General features: G+C 41.2%; 1 protein-coding gene across 2 annotated transcripts; it reads right to left on the bottom strand.

Moving 5' to 3' along the window:
- Nucleotides 1-110: 110 nt before the first annotated feature.
- Nucleotides 111-17,457, bottom strand: LOC110986076 (excitatory amino acid transporter 3-like). Of its 2 annotated transcripts, XM_022247690.2 has the most exons (8): nt 15,285-17,454; nt 8,225-8,267; nt 7,001-7,681; nt 6,167-6,741; nt 5,375-5,608; nt 3,480-3,674; nt 2,941-3,075; nt 111-2,364 (listed from the first exon to the last, which is right to left on the bottom strand). In XM_022247690.2, exons 1-8 carry the CDS (start codon nt 15,812-15,814, stop codon nt 2,136-2,138), a joined length of 2,622 nt encoding a protein of 873 aa, XP_022103382.2. In that variant the 5' UTR covers nt 15,815-17,454; the 3' UTR covers nt 111-2,135. The 2 variants fall into 2 exon arrangements, with proteins under 2 accessions (XP_022103382.2, XP_087000259.1); XM_087144133.1 differs by lacking the exon at nt 111-2,364 and having other exon boundaries at nt 2,937-3,075; nt 15,285-17,457.
- Nucleotides 17,458-18,218: the final 761 nt, after the last annotated feature.

Here is an 18,218-nt window from a genome sequence, read left to right as displayed (position 1 = left end):
CTAGCTGTTAGTGGTGTGGACAGTACAGGGGAAATATGGGATTTTACTTTGGAAAGGCTTGTGGGTTCGGTGAAAAATTAATAGCGAGAGATACACTTTTTTCTTCAAAACTTTTGGATGTAATTTTCTTAAATATTTTTTGGACTGAAAACCACGGTTTAGTCATGATTTTTTGAGAATTTATAGAAATTTCAAATTCGGACGGGGCGATATTTTCATGTTACGCTGGGGAGCGGGTTATGATTTTTTGACGGGGGTGGGCATTATGGGGGCCGGTTGTTATACGGAACACAATTTTTATTAGTTTCCTTGGGGCTTGGTTTGGGGGATTTTTGGGGGGGTGGCGGGGAATCAAACGAAAGATTTCTTTTGTTCACCACTGTCCTAAACAACGCGGCACTTTTGGCGGCACTCGCCTTTGTTCGGGCGGTACGAGAGCCGCCACAAGGAATTTCTGGGCTTGGTACAGGAACCGCAAACGCCCATTGTTTGATTCGGTGAGGGAAAGCCGCAGCGCTGTTCAACTGTATGCGCATAAATTGCGGAGGCCCTTTTCAAAATTGAATGGACTGGCTGATTGACAAGTTGCCGTCAAAAAAGCTTGTGCTAAATAGACAGATAACAATAGATTTGCACTCGGCCCCTGCACAAAAAAAATGCTCGTCTTAACCGAAATCTTGTAACATCTGAGCTCGTATTACGCATTTTTTCCCTCATAGGAATGTGCACAATTCAGTCGGGACGGGCAAATTGCTCGTCTAAACCGGAGTCTCGTCTTACCCGAGCTCGTATTACCAGGAGTCAACTGTATTCCTATCTGTTTCCTCTTTAAATAGAAAGGCTGCTTAGGATGCTAAAAAGAATTCATTCAAGAGCCGCATTACTCGGACACTCTCAATATAAGTGACACTTTATTGATTGACATAAGCCATCGGGACTGATGGCTTGTGCACAAACTGGACTGAGGCAATAAGGAAACGGCGCGCATAGTTTGCGCAGTAATAGAACTTGGCCAATAAGAGTTGCACAATCACCTTCGATCCCTGGCCCGCCGGGAGATTATGTGCTCTCTTATTGGTCACATCTGTCAGTACATGGACCATCATCGCCATTTTCTTATTGGCTCATTCCGGTTTGTGCACGAATCATTAGGAGCGATGGTTTGTGTACAATCAATAAAATGTCACTTTTATCAAGAGTGCTATGGTCAGAGTAATGTCTGGGCCCGAATCCGAGTCCGTCACAACGTGGACTCGTGCTCACGTTGCCCTATGACACTTTAAGCAATTGACTTCAAGATTCAGATGGTAATTAAGTAAAATAGCCCACTTCGTTAACAAACCTGAAATGCTTTCGGCAGACATAAATCCAGTCTGTGAATTACATTTCTTTGACTACAGCATTTAAATATAATAACACACTGACGAAATACACACGAACGTATACGGATGCAAAAGCATATACGTTTGATGCAGACTGTTGACGATGATTTTAAGTTTCATAAACTTCTCCCGTCGTGAATGTAATAGTATAGTTTTTAATACACAACAAATAACAACTATCCTTATTATCACTTGTACTTTTTGCTGATCTCAAACAACATTTTTACTAGAAGGTTTTATTTTTCTTTTAATTACTCTACACCATGAGACTTATAATAATTGTGACCTATAATAATTAATGGTTACATTTGGAAAGAGGAAAATAATTCATTAACTATTTAAAGCAGTACAGAAAGCTAAAAGAACTTATTTATTTTCCTTCAACTTCAGCCGAAACAGAGGTGACTCCACAGTCAGCAAGTACTGTAGAGCTGACCACTTCCAACAGTTGGGTTTCCATCTTACAGTACCGTATATGAGTATTAGAAGTTTTGGCAATCACGTATGTCAGAGCACTGATTTGATATTATATTCTTGTGAGTATTACAAGTGTTAGGTTGCCACACGCTTTTACGCACCGACTTATGATCGATTCTTTCCGTTACACCAGTGCCCCATGCAATATGACTAGCGCCTCTCCCCTCCCCACTACAGCCCTCTCCCTTTACCCCTCCCCAGAACAAATGATAAATCTGTGTGCTTTTCTCAACACTTAACATGGGCCTTCGCAACGGGTCTGATTTCATCAGGCGTTCACATGTTAGTTTGTTCATAGAGAGTAGATATAATAGACGCTCCATTGGTAGCTTCAACGCCTGCTACCTCGCCCCCATTCATAGCATACCTGTTCCCAAACACAACGTTATCTTCAGTGCCCTGTTGGATAACGTCTTCTTTAACAAGATCATGCCTGGAAAGGTGTGCTACGATCCCTGTGCCAATTGCGTCGCCCTCAACGTTGATCATGGTTCGAATTCGGTCCCTGCGTAATAAAAACGCAATCAGAATAATAGAGGTGCTGTAATTCCCGTGGAGAATAATATACATAGAAGCATAAGATGGCGGTGACCGACTATCCACAAAATATCGATGGAAATGTCTGATTCATTTAGCAAAGTAACCATATAATTACCAGTTATATTTAAGAGCGTGGGTTGGTATGTGCAGGCTATTTGGTCGGTGAAACATAACAAGACCCATTCTTTGGTCAGCGGTATATTTTAAGCATTAAAGGCCTAGGTCTCATTGTAACTGTATCACATCATGCGTATGGTCCTCGAGCTGGAGCAAGAGAGTGCGCAATTTTCCTAGCAACGGAGGCTCCTTTGTAGTAAATTTATATAGCTGATTCAAGAACGACTATGAGCTACATGCGTTGCGTGCTCGTTGCTCCCACTTGAACAAAACGAACACTCCCGACTCATGGTCCTTTTCAACCAATGAGGGGATGCTTCTCCTTGCGGCGGATAGCGTGTCTCTTCTGTAATCCAGTATTGTTGACAATAAAATAAACTTGTACATAATGACTTATGTACCTAACCCGGGGAGTTATACTTACAAAATAAAGTCCACAGCAAGAATAAGAGCTATGTCATCAGTTGGCAAGCCAACGGCGCTAAGAACAATTACCATGGTTACCAGCCCGGCCTGCGGGATACCAGCTGCACCAATACTTGCAAAAGTTGCCGTCAAACTGAAAGAAAATAATAACCAGAGTATATCTTACTCAATCAAGAAAGACTCCTTTTATTTACGTGTGGACCTCAGTTTTTATTGTGGTAAATAAAACTGAAAATTAGCAAGGGAGATTCCAGTTATGACACAAAACAAAACGGTTATCACTTTCCTCCCTGTTATGTATCTGAAAAAAGATGCATAATCCTGTGCTCTGGACAATTTAGTTTGTCAATTTTTTTACCAACAAAAACTTTTTGAGAAATGTTAATCAAAACACCGTATATTATTAGAATGGAAGACAAATTTTGAGTCGGCTGGCATTCTTCTGAAACAAGTTTTGCCTCTAGAGAAGGACTACTTTGCCAACAATTAGGCCTTAGTATGGTCTCATAATATCAACTGAAGTTCAGTCACAAGTACCTCACGGTAATTATCTGTGCTACGTTGAGCGTCACGTTATTCATTTGAGCAATGAAGATGGCAGCCACTGCCTCGTACAAGGCGGTTCCATCCATGTTGATTGTCGCTCCCACTGGTAGCATAAAGCGAACCACCCGACTATCTACATTGTTCTTCTCTTCTAAACATCGTGTTGTGACAGGAAGCGTTGCCGAACTGTTCAGGGACATTAATGAACACAAAACTTTATTTATACAATATAACGGTTAGGTTATTTAATTCACCATCAATGTTCTTCTTTGCACATTATAGTCAATACCAACGTTACTACTATAAAAAAGTAAACCCACACCTTGACTTAGCTCGTGGCTTAATCACCAGCTGCGGCTGCGAATAACACACACATCTACGGGAATTGCCTGCAGCTATTAGTCTGTAGCGTCCTGCTTTATTGCCAACCACATCAATGGGTGCGTTCGAATTAACTTCCCTGAATACACCAGTGTAACACCAAGGGAAGCCTCGAAATGAGGTTAATCGAACGCTGCAGTGTATTCGCCAAGGCTTTCTGGGAAAAAGGTCAAGCCCCCGCCACGTTCCATCACGTCCATGCGCGAACAGTCCATCCGTGACGTCATTATACACTAGGTTAGCCTCAAGAGATCCGCTTTCCAGCCGGGGTAGTGGTGTGGCTGACACCAGGGCAGGCACGAGGACCACGTAATGGCTTAAACGAACGCTCTCGTGTAAGTTTGACTTACACGTGTAAGCTATTCAAAAGTACCCAAAATGGCCTCCAAGAATTTGTAACGCTTTGGCCAATCAAAACGCACGAAATCTGTCGACCCTTCCAAACGCGCACTGGGTCGACAAATTTCGTGTATTGTCATTAGTCTGGTTCCCTGCCCACAGATTCCCTGACGACCCTTGATAAATTATCTTAGGTCAGGCATCACCCACGGATAAAAACAGATATGACGCATGGGTCAGAGGTCACAAGTTGAAAGCCCGGATGTTTTCGAATTCATTCCCTCACGTGGTGGGTTCCAATTCAGCTGAATGCTGCCTATAGTAATGAGGCGAACTAGGAAAAAAATCTCAGAAAATTCAAAATCATACATAAACATTCTGAAATTCTGTTAGTTGATCAATTCTTGTACAGCAACATTCCTTCCGCGCACACACCCATCAACAAGAAAGCTGTTTGTAACTTTGTTGTTATATGTCAATGCATGATTGATGACAGTTTACGTTCAACAAGTCCACGTGCCCGACCGGGAATGACCGAACAGTACCATCCGGACATGCAGAATATAGACGGGACGACCTCGGAATATTTTGGCTATTTCCGGGAAAGTGGAGGAATTCCTCCAGTCCTGGTCACGTGAAAATGGGTGATACCGGACCCGTGATTCGCCGGGTAGACAGAATCATCTTGTCTGGTATCCAGACTATATTGTCATTGGCCAACGCGTTTCAAACTCTGGGAGGCGAACTATTGTGAAATGCCTGTACTAATTTCCAACGCAAGCTTCTCTCATAAATTACGGTAGATGCCACCTTTCACTTAAAAAAAATCAGCAGAAACAGAAACACTAATGTAGACCGTTATTTTTTACAGAGCAGCCAAATGTTCTCGAGGCAATTTCATAAATTCGTCGACCATGGATGTGTTTAGTATCGAAAATGCTGCCAGCAGAAACATAACCTGACTACGGAATGCAACAGGGCAAAATTATTCTTTTTGTTTGCCGGGATGATTCTGAGTTTAGCCCATCCAAAAACGTGTTCCCTGTATAACCCATGCACCGTCACATGTCTTTTAATAGATATCACTTCGGTATAACGAGCATTTATTTCATGTTTAGTCAAATTACGAAGTGCAACCCTATTTATGTCAGCCTTTCCTCTCTTACCTCGAAGAAGTCCCCAAAGCTGTCACCAGAGCGTGAGACAATTTCATCAGATACTTGAAGGGGTTCTTGCGAGTAATGATCAGGTACAGGCTGGGTAGGACAATCAAGCCATGGACAGCAAGGCCCGCCAGGACGGTGGCAATGTACAAACCTAACTGGGCTAAAATACTACCCCAGTCATTAACTTCAGCCATACTTCCGACGATCAGAAAGAAGATACCCAAAGGGGCGTACCTGATGGTATTGAGGAAGTCATAAGCTTCTTGTTATGGATTTTTGGACAAACTCAGAACGAGCCTATTCCAAGTAAATTAACCAGTAATGTGAATGAAAGCAAGCAAACAAATAAACAAACAAACAGGCATGCAAACACACAAGCGCAATAGCAATCCATCAAGCAAGCGAGCAAAGTATACATGAACATGCATATGAGGAGCTCGAAGAGCGTTGAAAGTCCATTTTATAAGTTCAGTTTTGTGTTGTGGCTGACAAATAACATAATAACACCATATGTCCAGGAGCAAGACGTTTGCTGCATTTACATGTATTCACTTAAGCCGAGCTCCAATTCTGCCTGGAAGCGTCTGATGTGATATGCTATCAGAAAAGTCAAGGGCCAAATCTAAAAACGACCGCCCAGAATATTATAATGTAGTAGCTGGGACTCTCATTAAACGTCTTAATTCTGAGAGTGAATTCTATAAATAAACGTATGTAAGGTGGCGTAAAAAGCGTCGTTTATGGCCAGTTTTGCTATTTTGTACCATATCATTACATGATAACGATACTTACCACATCAATGCTTTCACAAGTTTCATGACAACTGTGTTTGTAGCCGAGAAGAATGAAGTTAGAATCCTTCCTTCCTCCGTCTCACTTATGCGCCCGAGGCCAACGCCAAACACAGTACTAAAAACCACCAATCCCATAATGTTCATCTGAAACACATATGTGCCAACGTACGTCACCTTGGTCACAGACTCTTCCCCAATGATTTGTCTGCTGACCACGTAGTTGGTAGCCTCCTGCACGATGTTTTCAAGATCAGATGTCGTGGAGGCGATATCCCTCACCAGCGCGTTCAGCTCCATGATGTCAGTGGCTACCATGGTGTGTGGTGAATGGATAATGTTCGAGACCTCAGCCAGAATCATCGTGAGATTGGTGATTAAGACTTTTACATCCATCATGACGCCCTCGCCGTCCATCATTTCATTTTTTATGTCCGTATCCATGAGGAACATTATGTTCACCGTCAGCTGTGCTAGGTTGTTGGTAAGATGTCCTACGGCCAGTACCTGCTTAGCATCCACGTCATCCATGACAGTGGCGGTCAGGCTTAAAGCAGATACCGTTAGTTTGCTGGCCTGTCAGAAAATTTAAAAAGTAGCCTGGCAATAAGTCATCTCAGATGAGTCATAATACTAGATATGATACTGGAAGGAATTCTCCCCTAGGTAGGCATATGAAGACATTGGATAGATATTTTGTCGTCTGCAAGTGCGTGCTTATTGACCGAGGCAGAGTAGTCAATGTGTTCAAAGATATTTCCGCTTAAAAAGCGGCACATTTTATGTGTCAATTTATGCAATGGGTGGACTCACTCGTACACTGATTTTATCTTACCTGCTTGTTTAATTCATGTGATGCTGACCCATGCGTTTTGAGTACATCCCAGAGTTTGTCGAGATTGGTATTAATTTTTTGGATTATCATTCCTCTCAGGCCTCCATCCACCAGATACAATGAGCCAGTCGTGGCCCTGATACTTTCTAGAAGAGACTTAGTAATTTCCCGGAGCATGGATTCTGAGGCATTCGTGCCGTCAAGGATCGTTAGTATCTTTAGCACCTTCTTCTGTGCATTGGTAGTCACGCTAATTACATTGGCAACACTCATCTGCAAGTGTGTGATGTTGTCGCCATGAAGATAATCTTCAGTGTCTAGTTGGTCTGTATAGAGGATGAGGTCCGTAAGGGTGGTGTTGAGGTTCGCCAAGTCGTTCTCCAGATCAGCAGTATCTAGTGGAGATGGAGTAATGGCTTTGACTTCTCCTACAAAGCTCTCTAAAGAATCGGCGCTACCGCCCATACTGCGTATAAACTCATTCATGTCCGTCACCACGACTGTCCCGTTTAGCCGCATGCCAGCCATTTCCATCGTCTTCGATCTCACAGCGGCCATGCTATCACTAACCATCACAAAAGACTGGTTTAGGGTTATTCCAGACATCAAGGTCAGCCCAAGCAGGTCAGATGAAGTCAGAGCTGAAACGGGGACGACTTCCTTTTCTGTGGCCGTTTTGTACTGTATTGTGGACGAGGAATTAGTAAGGAGGATTACTGTTACAAGCCAGCATTCAATTTTGATCTGGTACCATCGAGGTGGAAAAGTAATGAAGTTGACTGTGGAAAGAAATGGTCATCTTCAGGTTATAGCTTCATTGGCGTAATCCCTACCTATACTGAAGACTACAAGTTATAAAAGACAAACGCTCCATTCTTTCCCTCAAGTTTTCGTCCTCCTGTAAAGTTTCATGCGTTTGTATCGGGTCGTAAAAACAATCCTCAATTCTAGCATCAACAACGGCACAAACAGTTCGGTGTGTTGGAATTCCTGTTTAAGACAACTGAATCTTCCAGAATGTGGATCGGTCAGGAGTGCTTTCGTGGCTGCCTATTGATGCAGTGATCTACAGAGATAAGCCTCCAGAGGTTTAGGGTTTAAAGCGGCATAGAGTGCGGAGTGGATAGGAATGTGTTTTTATATATTCATTCAAGTAAATTTTAAACTATCATGGTCGAGTCTACTGTGGCTGCTGGCGTAAGTTATGGTGTCATATCCACATACCGTTCGGAAGGCGGCTTCGACGATATTGGAGGGAAACATATTCCTTTAGAGAAAACCGAAAGAAAAGTGGAAGATATATTTATTATCATAGTGAACTAAATTAATGTTGAATGGATGGAAAGTGGCGACAGATCCATTCATTAGAACATCTGTAGAACACCTTGCCTGCAAATATTGTGATTCCGAAACAGTGACATACAGCGAGGGTTCAAAACCCGACCTATGTATGCCCTCATAGAAAATACAAAAGAACGAGGGAAAAACTGGAAAAGGAATATGACAAAATTTAAGGAAGAATTTGTGAAGAAGATCTGAAGAGGAAGCCACACTTAATTGTAAATGTAACATTAAATTGCCAGTAAGAGGTACACAGAGGAAATTGAAAGGTAGCTGTATATGTAGCTGTCGAACAATTTGTTGATGATGTGCTATTGACTGGCGCAAGCATGTCTAGGCTTTGGGTCCAGAGTTCAAATTGGAACCTTTTTACTTAACACGGTTGTTGGTAAACAAAGTCATTGTTGCAACTGTGGTTAAAGTGATCGTGTTCAGTCTCATTACTCATTATGTTGTATGCATGAGGGCAATGAAACCTGTTTGTTCGTCCAATTTAAGTAATCTTTACTGTTTGTACCTATGTATTAAAGTATACACATCATCAATGCACTGTGAGATGATTAGATTGTAGGAATTATACATCATTTATCTATTTAATCAAGCCAACAGGTCCCTTCTCTACCTTTTCGACGAACTGTTAAGTGATGGTTCTGAGCTATTCATATGTCACAGATACCCACAAGCACAACTATTCAGAAGACTTGAATTGTTGTAATATAATTGAAAACACTTCCTGGACTATGCATTAAAACTGTATCGAATAAAAAGATCACTGAATCTGTGCAGAGTGTGTCAGAACACGGTGACACCAATTCTGTTTACACATAAGCCAATTTACATGTTTGTTACGATCAGCTTTTTCTGCAAACACGTTCTTTAATCATTGTGAACGCAACGTGGTGTTTGTCACAAAACGGACGCAATAGCTTACTTATGAAGTCAAACATCATTGATTTTTGTCTTTCTGTTAACCATTTCCAAAATAATTAACAGTTTATATTTTGCATAGCGTGAACTTTCCATTTTGCATAAGCAAGTCTTTCGCTTGGCAGGTAAATTATCTCGAGGATACCATACCGAGATCACAATATCTCCCCAAAGCACTTCATGAGAACGCCGTGCGCCCGGTATTAAAAATTACTGGACTTCAGCGGATGTTCTGCCGGGAAATGCGCTCTTAATGATGCTTTAAATGTCACGACAAGTAAATCACTTTTGCTTGAGAAAACAGATAAAATCAAATAAATCAGTGAAAGGTAATTCTGCGGAATGCTGTGTGCAGAATACTTCGTGTTGCAATCATGCTGTTTGCATCCTAATAATGGGAGACTTTGAGACGGTTGGTTGCGGCAAACATTCTGGTCCTTTTTACCCACTCGCTTGTCGCCCAGCGCCAGGGCAGCGCTAGGAAGAACTGGCTGGCTTTGCACTGTGATTGGCTACATTATACACGACTTGTGACCGCGAGGTTATCACTACCTGTTACCGAAGCGTATATAAATTTTTTTTGGTTCGCAACGCTTTGGCATGGGCAAAGTGTCGGATATACTTAAAAACATTGCCTTGGTATAATTCAGTGTTGTAGGTCTCGAGACCTGGTCTCAGTCTCGAGACCTTTTTTTTTGCGGTCTCGGTCTCGCCCTGTCAAAATCTCGGTCTTGGGAGGGCCGGTCTCGGTCTCAAAAGGGCCGGCCTCGGTCTTGGTCTCGGTCTCGGATGCCATAGTCTCGGGTCTCCCCCTCGAGACCAGTCGAGACCATAACAAAATGCGCATCTAGCTACCATGCATGCGCGTGGTTGCAAAAGGCAAAATTACCTCCGCTCGAGTAAAATCTTCAACCACTGATATAAAAAAAAACATACTAAAGTTCAGATTTTTTGCAATAAACAATGAAATTGATGCTGGAATAAAGACTAGTCAAGGCAGCATGATGCAACCTTGTCCCAAGTTGTTACTTTATTTCCAATCCAGAGTAGCCATGCTGCTTGACACCATGGAGATGAGGTTGTGGGTACGGGAATTCGCACACTAGACTGGTTTCCGTTCCTTACGTAGTCTCCTGCTGAACTAGGGCCGGGACGAGAACTACTCAGTGTGTTTATGCTCGCTATGAACGGTGTGCACGTGTGCAAGTGCTTTCATTCCGTCTTGTATGTGGTACATGCTGTTTTAGTGCATGTAGTTTCGTTACAGTACATGTTGCGACATTGTCAGCTTCTGAAACCTCCAATCAGAAAAGCATCAAGGCCCTACGATGTCAAATAAATCGGCCGTAGTGCTGTTTGGTTATAAGAACCACAGAGAATTGTTGGGAGCGACAAAGGGGGACGCAAACATTGTGGAGAATGCAAGTTTTGCTCTATGACCATCTCAGGAACATGTGGGACAATCTCTGCGTTCACACGCCACCTGAAACGAGTTCACAAGCAAAAGTAGGTTCTGAAAAATGCGGGAAGTATTCCATATATGTAACTCACTAACTTTCGTCTCTAATGACTAATCAGCCTCCTGAAATCAATTACACATAAAAAAAGTCCATTTTAGCAGTGAGAAAAATAGAATCATTTTGTTTGTGTGTGTGTTTATGCTAATGTTTTCATTTTATTTCTTTTGTACTTAACTGTCCTGCCATATGTTTGTCCTTATTTACCTTTTGGTAAAAACTAAACATTGTTTATGGTTGGTCTCGGTCTCGGATGTCGTGGTCTCGGTCTCAGTCTCGATCTGCAGAAGTCTCAGTCTCGAAGTCCTGGTCTTGGTCTTGAAGGAGTAGGTTTCGGTCTTGGTCTCGGTCCGTTGTATACCTTGGTCTCGGTCTTGGTCATCAAGGTCTCGAATACACTACAGTCACAGTGTGGTAACTTACCTTCTCACTAAGTATCACTGATTTCTTTACTTTTGGCGACGTATTTCAAATCATTGGTTAGCTTGATCAATTTTGGATGACCGGAGAAAGTTTTGTGAGAATATTTTCAGGAATGAGGAAGAAAAAAACCTCTCGAATTCATCACCGCCGCTTGTGTAACGCATTAAACGAGCTCACCTGGCGGAATTTATCCACTATGCTCTGCAACTTTGACCTCGATCGTGTGACGTATTTCCTTCACTGAAATCTGTGCAAGGCCATCAGCCATTCCTGGCCCAGCACTCTGTTCGGGGGCGGGGCTATGAGCGAATTTTACCCACAGATATATAAACGCACAGACCGCCAGATTGCATTCTTAATTAAGTCAGCATTTCTTGATCTACGTGGCGCCCGACTAAAATAAAAACTACGGGTAAATTCACGAACAGTAGAAGAGTTCCAGCCATAAAATTCTATGAAGCCATTTTTTTTTCGATTGGAAAAAATTATCTATTTACTTGATTCAAAACAATGTTGTTGCAACATTTAAAAAGAAGAGCAGTACCGAAAGGCAAAGAAGTGAACGTATTTCAGGAGCCCATGTAAACTGATGCAGGCAATGTAAGTGCGTGGAACGTAATGCACACTGAACGCAATGCCATCCATCGTTTCGCTCAGTGTTTGCCCATACTTTTCAAAATCACGGTTATTATAAAATACAGCATGGTTTGAGGGAAAGTAGCGGAGGCAGATAGTCAAGCTGACCTACACCTCGGGACCAGTAATTCCCATTATTTTCCCGAAATAAACAATGCTGTATTTGTTTTACTACACCTCATAAAAATTCAAACAGAAATCTCACGTTACTTGTATTCACAGGCGCCTTTGTTGTTTCTCAGCTGCTACATTTTCCATGTAGTGATAGTCGAGTGTAGATGTTTATAGAATCAGGGCCTAAATAGTCTGGTGCTGACATAGGTTTTGGGTCTTTACTGTAATAGTTAGGCCTATTAGGATACAACTCCAGACTGGTTCCGTAAAGATTACATGACACTGACTACATATTTACGCGGCAGGCTCCAGAGGGATTTTTTTATTCTACCAGAAAAAACTACCGCACGGCAGCGAGGTGGATATACTCACTGCTATGGTGTCACCTGGTCGCGTATCATTTCTCCTTCCCTGACCCGAGGTGGAATTGGCCAATGACGCGCAACAACTTGCTCATGAATATTTATGAGGTGTAGTAAACTGCAATTCCACATCCAGATTAAAAGCCACTACACTCGTGTACAGGCGATACGCGCGTGTTCCACGCCTCTTTGACCAATCGGGTGTCTTGATTTTCCAAATGCACGCTCGCGTCAAGCTGAAGAATGTGTGTGTAACTGCAGTGCTACCGCAGTTATGGTGTCTAATCGTCTATACGCCCAAGATTAGTGGTCTATGCGTTTATATGTCTGTTTTTACCATGTTAGAGAATAACGGCGTGCGTTGCTCTGAGTCTTTTGAGCACGGTTCAGGGCACGCACATTGCTGTGAAAAGGGACCAATATAGATCCACAGACTTATATTTATATTTGTTACTCTAATTGAATATCGAAATGTAACTCTAATAGATTCTCTCACTGAACGCCATCTTTGTAAGAAAATTATAACTGCGAATACAACGTCAACAGGTGTGTGTGCGCGTGGTGTGTACAAGTCATGTTCAATACTCGCGCGCTTGTTATCTTTATCGGATTCAAGGCGTACAATCAGTCAACTAATTTCTCAAATCCAGTGGCGTATCCAACTAAGAGGAGGGGGAATATGCCCTTCCCCCAAACATGTTCCAGTTTTGCATCCTGGAGACGGTAATACCGATGGGTAAAAAAAAACGTTTATCGAAAAAAACCGTTTGTCCCCAAGAGCGTTGATGACCCGGATATGCAACTGCTCAAAAGGGTGATCCAGGAGATAACTATTATAACGATTCACTTAGCGTTTCCTTCTCTTTTCGTTGTCCAGATTTGAAAGGGTTTGGTTTATTGCCACGACAAAGAAAGATTAAGGTCCAGTGTATCACAAATATAAAACTGAAGTACCCGCTTGGGTTTCAGGATAAATATTGAATTAGACTGAAGTCCACAAGGGGGCTTACCTTTGCGCCGTGAATGACTTTATGGCATTCCATTTTCACTGTGCCCGTGTTTGAATTGCTATTTGTATGGATATTGACGAATTTACATTTCAGTTGGAGGAGGCAGTAACATTGCCAACATACTGATAAGATAATGGGATGAAAAGCGCGAACACTTGGCGTTCAATAGAATGGATATCTGAGTCACGTAGGATTCGACATATTTTGATCTCATTGCAACATGTTTTTGCGGGACGCCCATACATTTTCCTGCTGAAGTGTTACAGCCGTCGATTAATTCATGAATTTATAAACTCCTAATTTGTTTCAATTTTGATTTTAGATTTGGGTTTAAATTTTGGACTGGCCTATACTGAGTCACAGTTTTGTGACATTCTGATTCATAATATTTACGACATAGTGTGGATTTACCGCTATCATTGATACCCCCAAAAATGGCTAAACAAGCAGCGCAATGTTATCTCTTAAAATGAAAACCTGAAGGGTCATGGTTTTAAGCAAAGGTTTGCTTGGGAATTCTTTACTTTTAAAATTTGTTGTGCTTCTGAGGCGATTTTTTCTGTTTTGTTATTTTTATGGGGTTTTTCTTTTGGTTCATTTTGATTTTAATTAGGAGGGTGACGCAGAATGTATTTTGGGGCACAAGAAGTATCTGCGTTTCTTAGAAAAACATCATTAGTTTGTCAACAATATGACTAAAATTCCTTTTTATCGGTTAAATTCCGTTATTCAGTTTATAGTTTTTAAATTCATAACCGGGAGGGGATTGACCCCGAGATGTTTTTATTTTTTGTTATTGTCCTGTTTGACTACTGGGGTGTTTGTTCATTTGTCTGTGTCATTTTGTTTTGTTTAGAAATTGGAAACGCGAGTCTGTTCGAAACGGCACTAAAACCTGTCTTTGGGGATTCCTTCACGGGTAGAAGGAATTTGGAAGTCTCTTCCTCCCCGACCAAAGACCTACTGCATTCTGGATATACCAGATAACAATAGCAGAGCACTTTGATAATTCTGTTTTCAACCATTTTAAGCGGAAAAACGCTGGGCGTTAATCTATCGGCAGTTTTTAATTTTGTGTATGTGTGAAGGCATTTTACACCTATACTGTCTGTTATCAACTCGAATATCCCAATAACTTTAAGGCTCAATTCATGTCTGCTATGTGTTTTTTCGCCTGGTTATCCCTTTGATATTGGGTTTAACTCGTTTTTAAAAACTGTGTAACAATGATAATAGGCACATTACCTAATTAACGATGTACGATAAAAGATAATGTTTTGGGTGACAATTAGTGCAATTTATGCAAATACAAAAATCCGTCCCTAGTATCATTCACAAATGCAAGGCAGTAGCCTAAATAGTGCACACGAAATTTTTTCCCAGCAAGACCTATAAAAATAAGCTTTGGTTGCAATGTTATGGACGAAAATACAAAAAGCTTATCTAAAAATGCATATGACCTTGCAAAAGAATTTGCTTTTGTTCCTTTCCTCTCTATATGCGAGCCATTAAAGCACATAATTCGTCCGATCTTCATTCATCAAAAACAGTTTCGTCTGGGATATTTCAAGTCTCTTTATCTCCTTTAAACTTCTCTAACAATCCGTTATGTTTCATATAAGAAAGGTAGAAACACGTTTCATTACCTTTCAAATGCATTATTTCTTTTCCAGATACAACCATGAAGCATTGGAGCGCATGTCTATTAATTCCCCTTTTTCTCTTCAAAGACCGTTTTCCTAGTCCCATTCAGTGTGTTTATTTTGTATTATCCGCAGTCTGCTAAAAAATGACAGGTTACAAATTTTAAAGATTTCCCATACGCATGTTTGAATAAGAGAATTGTACTCATGATGAAGGCCTAATTCAACCCATACAAAGAATTAAATCTAAAGAATAAAAAAGCACTGAGAAATGCTCGGTACGGCTTTTAATGAATGTAGGCTATACTTACAAAATCAGATCTAAGATGGCGTAGACGATGTTGACTTCTTCCTTCTTCTTATTTGGATCCACTTCGTTGTTAGACCTCCCCCCTGGATTGATAACAAGCACAAGGAAGATACCGAGTGCCACAGCTAGCAGTGTGGTCGCCATGTAGTAGATGACAGCACGGTAGCCTAGCTTCCCTGACATAGTAGAGTCAAGGGCAGCCAGTGAGGCGATCAAGCTGGACACGATCAATGGAATGATCATCATCTTCAGCATATTCATAAAGAGTTTACCCGGGAAGCTAAGGTAGTCGATGTGTTCGTCCATCAACTCCACGTTCACGCTCAGAACATAACCAACCACAAACCCAAGAACGACGGATAGGATTAACAGGCACAGGAGGACATTCTCGGCATTGAGATGGACTCGCCAACCACGACTAGCCTTTGTCTCACTCGGTCTGTCTTCGGCGTCCATGCCCAGGGAGTACTCTTGATTAATGCTTCTTTTCTTGGGCTGTAGCCCGTTCATCTGAACACCGTCACCGTCCATTGCGTCAAAAGATATATCTTCAAAGTCTCGGAGCTGTAGTTGCGCTACGCCGAGTGGCAAGTCACGTGTACAGCTTATATAAAAGCAAAATGACCAACTTCTATCTGTCCTTGAAATCGTTGAGAATTAAGACCAATTGAAATTTTACACTCTTTTGTTCATGACAATGTTTTTAAACCAGTTATAGCGAATATCATAATCATAAACATCAAGAGGAAATTGGAATGAACTCAGTTAATCCCCTCACCACGATGACGAGTCAATTCAGTCAGCGTCTGTTCACGTTAGCGAGCTCGCCTCTCTCTAAACCGTTGCTAGGCAGGCCTTCGTATGCAAATATTCGGTATACGTCATGCATCACAAACGGAGAAAACACCTGCTTGGCAATGACGTTAACAAGAAATCGGTGACTAACTTAAATGGACAAATGTTATGATTCCAACAGGGAATCACATATTTCGTCCTCGATTTTGCTTGACCTAGCGCCCTTGCATGAAGCTAGATTTGATTAGTTTCTTCAGGCAGTATGACTTAACCGCTGGCTTGTAAAAGCTACAGTGGGCACGTTCCATCCACTGTATGCAAACAAAATTTAAGCCCATGGGTGTCCTTTTGTCTCTATCTTGTGATTTTAAGAAGTTTACATGGACGCGCAAATCGGAACCCAAGGTGTGCAGAAATAGTTACAAGTTCTAACATTTTTAATGAAAATAAAATTGTTGAACATTATTTTCGCTACCCAAGGATTCAAAAAGCGGTTACTTTCAGAAGTCAACTTTCAGGCTATATTAAAATGGACTTGGTGACCTCTTGTGGTCATTCCCAAAAAGCACGAAAATTGGATCCTACCATCAGATCAACCAAACAACTCTTATCGCGCAGTGAAACATTTCTCATCGCACAAACTACTATAACCAGTGAAGATAACTCTTACCATGAAGAGTAATTGGGCCTTAATAGAACACCATTGGATGGTGTTGACTCCTTTCCTTCAATTTTACAGAGGGTCGGGTGGCCGGACAAGAAGCACCGTATACCGTCCACTTTTCAGCAAGGATCAGAGTACCCCATTTCACATGTAATGATACAGTGTTAAAACTCTTTTTCGAGCTCGAAATCAAGTCCAAAAATCGACTCAGAGTCCTTCAACGACGAAACATACTCGTACATTAAGAAAATGTTGGTAATATAATGAATTAACATGCATTAGTTACATACAGTACAGAAAATAAGTATTATTTAATGATCTGCAGTAATAATTATTATTTTCAAGTGTTTATAAACTTCAAATTTTCAAACGCTTTACAAGGCATCAAAACTACACCATTTTCAATCTATGATCTTTTAAAATACATCTTTATTTTATTAACATTTCCCAAATAAAAGCGCAAGTCTGTTCCAATTACGTAAGAATATGGGCCAATAGCAGCCTGTGGACAAATCGCCCATCACTGGCTATATTTTGAATGTTGAACTCATGAACTTACGTCAAGTCTGTGAAGGACTACTAACTGCCGAAATGTTATAAACACTTTCTGAGTTCGTAAACAATAATTTTGGACATAAGTGTGAAACTTGAATTGCTGTAGCAAAATGTAAAATGGTGTAAACTGTTGTAGCACAAGAATTTCACACCGGCACAGGTTGTCTATGTACGACAGCATGACATACATGTACATGTACACTGTACGTACTACATGCAATCGAAGACTTGTTTCCATCTTTTTGCATTAAGGCATTACATATAGGTGCAAAATATCATAACTTTTTTATTTACCACAAGGGTTAAGTATAACACGGAGTTATTGTTATTGTACTATTTTCTGTTGCAATGACAGGATGCTGAGGATAACAAAACAGTCGTGTTGGACTTCAACTGGGCTGAGTCCAGCTTACAGTCATAATACCACGAGGGTATAGGATACTCAAGTGCTATCAATGTAATCTTTTCTTGCCTTTTTCCCAACATAAAGAACTCATCTACTTTCTGACGGAGTAGAGAGTATTATTAGGGACAGGTAGGTGTCCACGTGGCTACTACCGAATCGGTCAATTTCTGCAGGTCATCATAATTCACCGCTTAGCCGTTGTAATACCAAATCCATACGCGTCTTTTGATTCATTTCAAAGTCCCATGTACGGTATATGGCATATAATATATTATGTACTTTAAAATGAAATGAAAAAAAAAAAGATCTTGATGTTTTCCATTTCTTTTCAGCTGAATACGTATAGTTTTATTCGATTCCATGAATTTCCTTCCACCATATGCCCATTACATATTAATGGTACGCAAATAAAGGCTCGGTGCTCAACAACTAGAACTGTTTGATTTCTATCTTACGAACTGTTGACCCACTCGATCGGTAAAGCTTGAACGCAGGGCCCAATTTCACAGCGAGGC

Source organism: Acanthaster planci, linkage group LG12 (assembly GCF_054643075.1).
Source record: "Acanthaster planci isolate LZ-2023a linkage group LG12, COTS_SCS, whole genome shotgun sequence".
Lineage (NCBI taxonomy): Eukaryota > Metazoa > Echinodermata > Asteroidea > Valvatida > Acanthasteridae > Acanthaster > Acanthaster planci.
This window is presented reverse-complemented; position numbering and strand designations above follow the sequence as displayed.

Bases quoted from the DNA above. Each gene is read 5' to 3' on its own strand.
- LOC110986076 (XM_022247690.2), bottom strand. From the start codon at position 15,814: ATGGACGGTGACGGTGTTCAGATGAACGGGCTACAGCCCAAGAAAAGA. The intron at 7,682-8,224 runs GTATGTGGATAT...TCCACAATACAG, and splicing joins TCGAAGCCGCCTTCCGAACG to TACAAAACGGCCACAGAAAA. The intron at 3,076-3,479 runs GTACTTGTGACT...ATTTTCTTTCAG, and splicing joins GCACAGATAATTACCGTGAG to TTTGACGGCAACTTTTGCAA.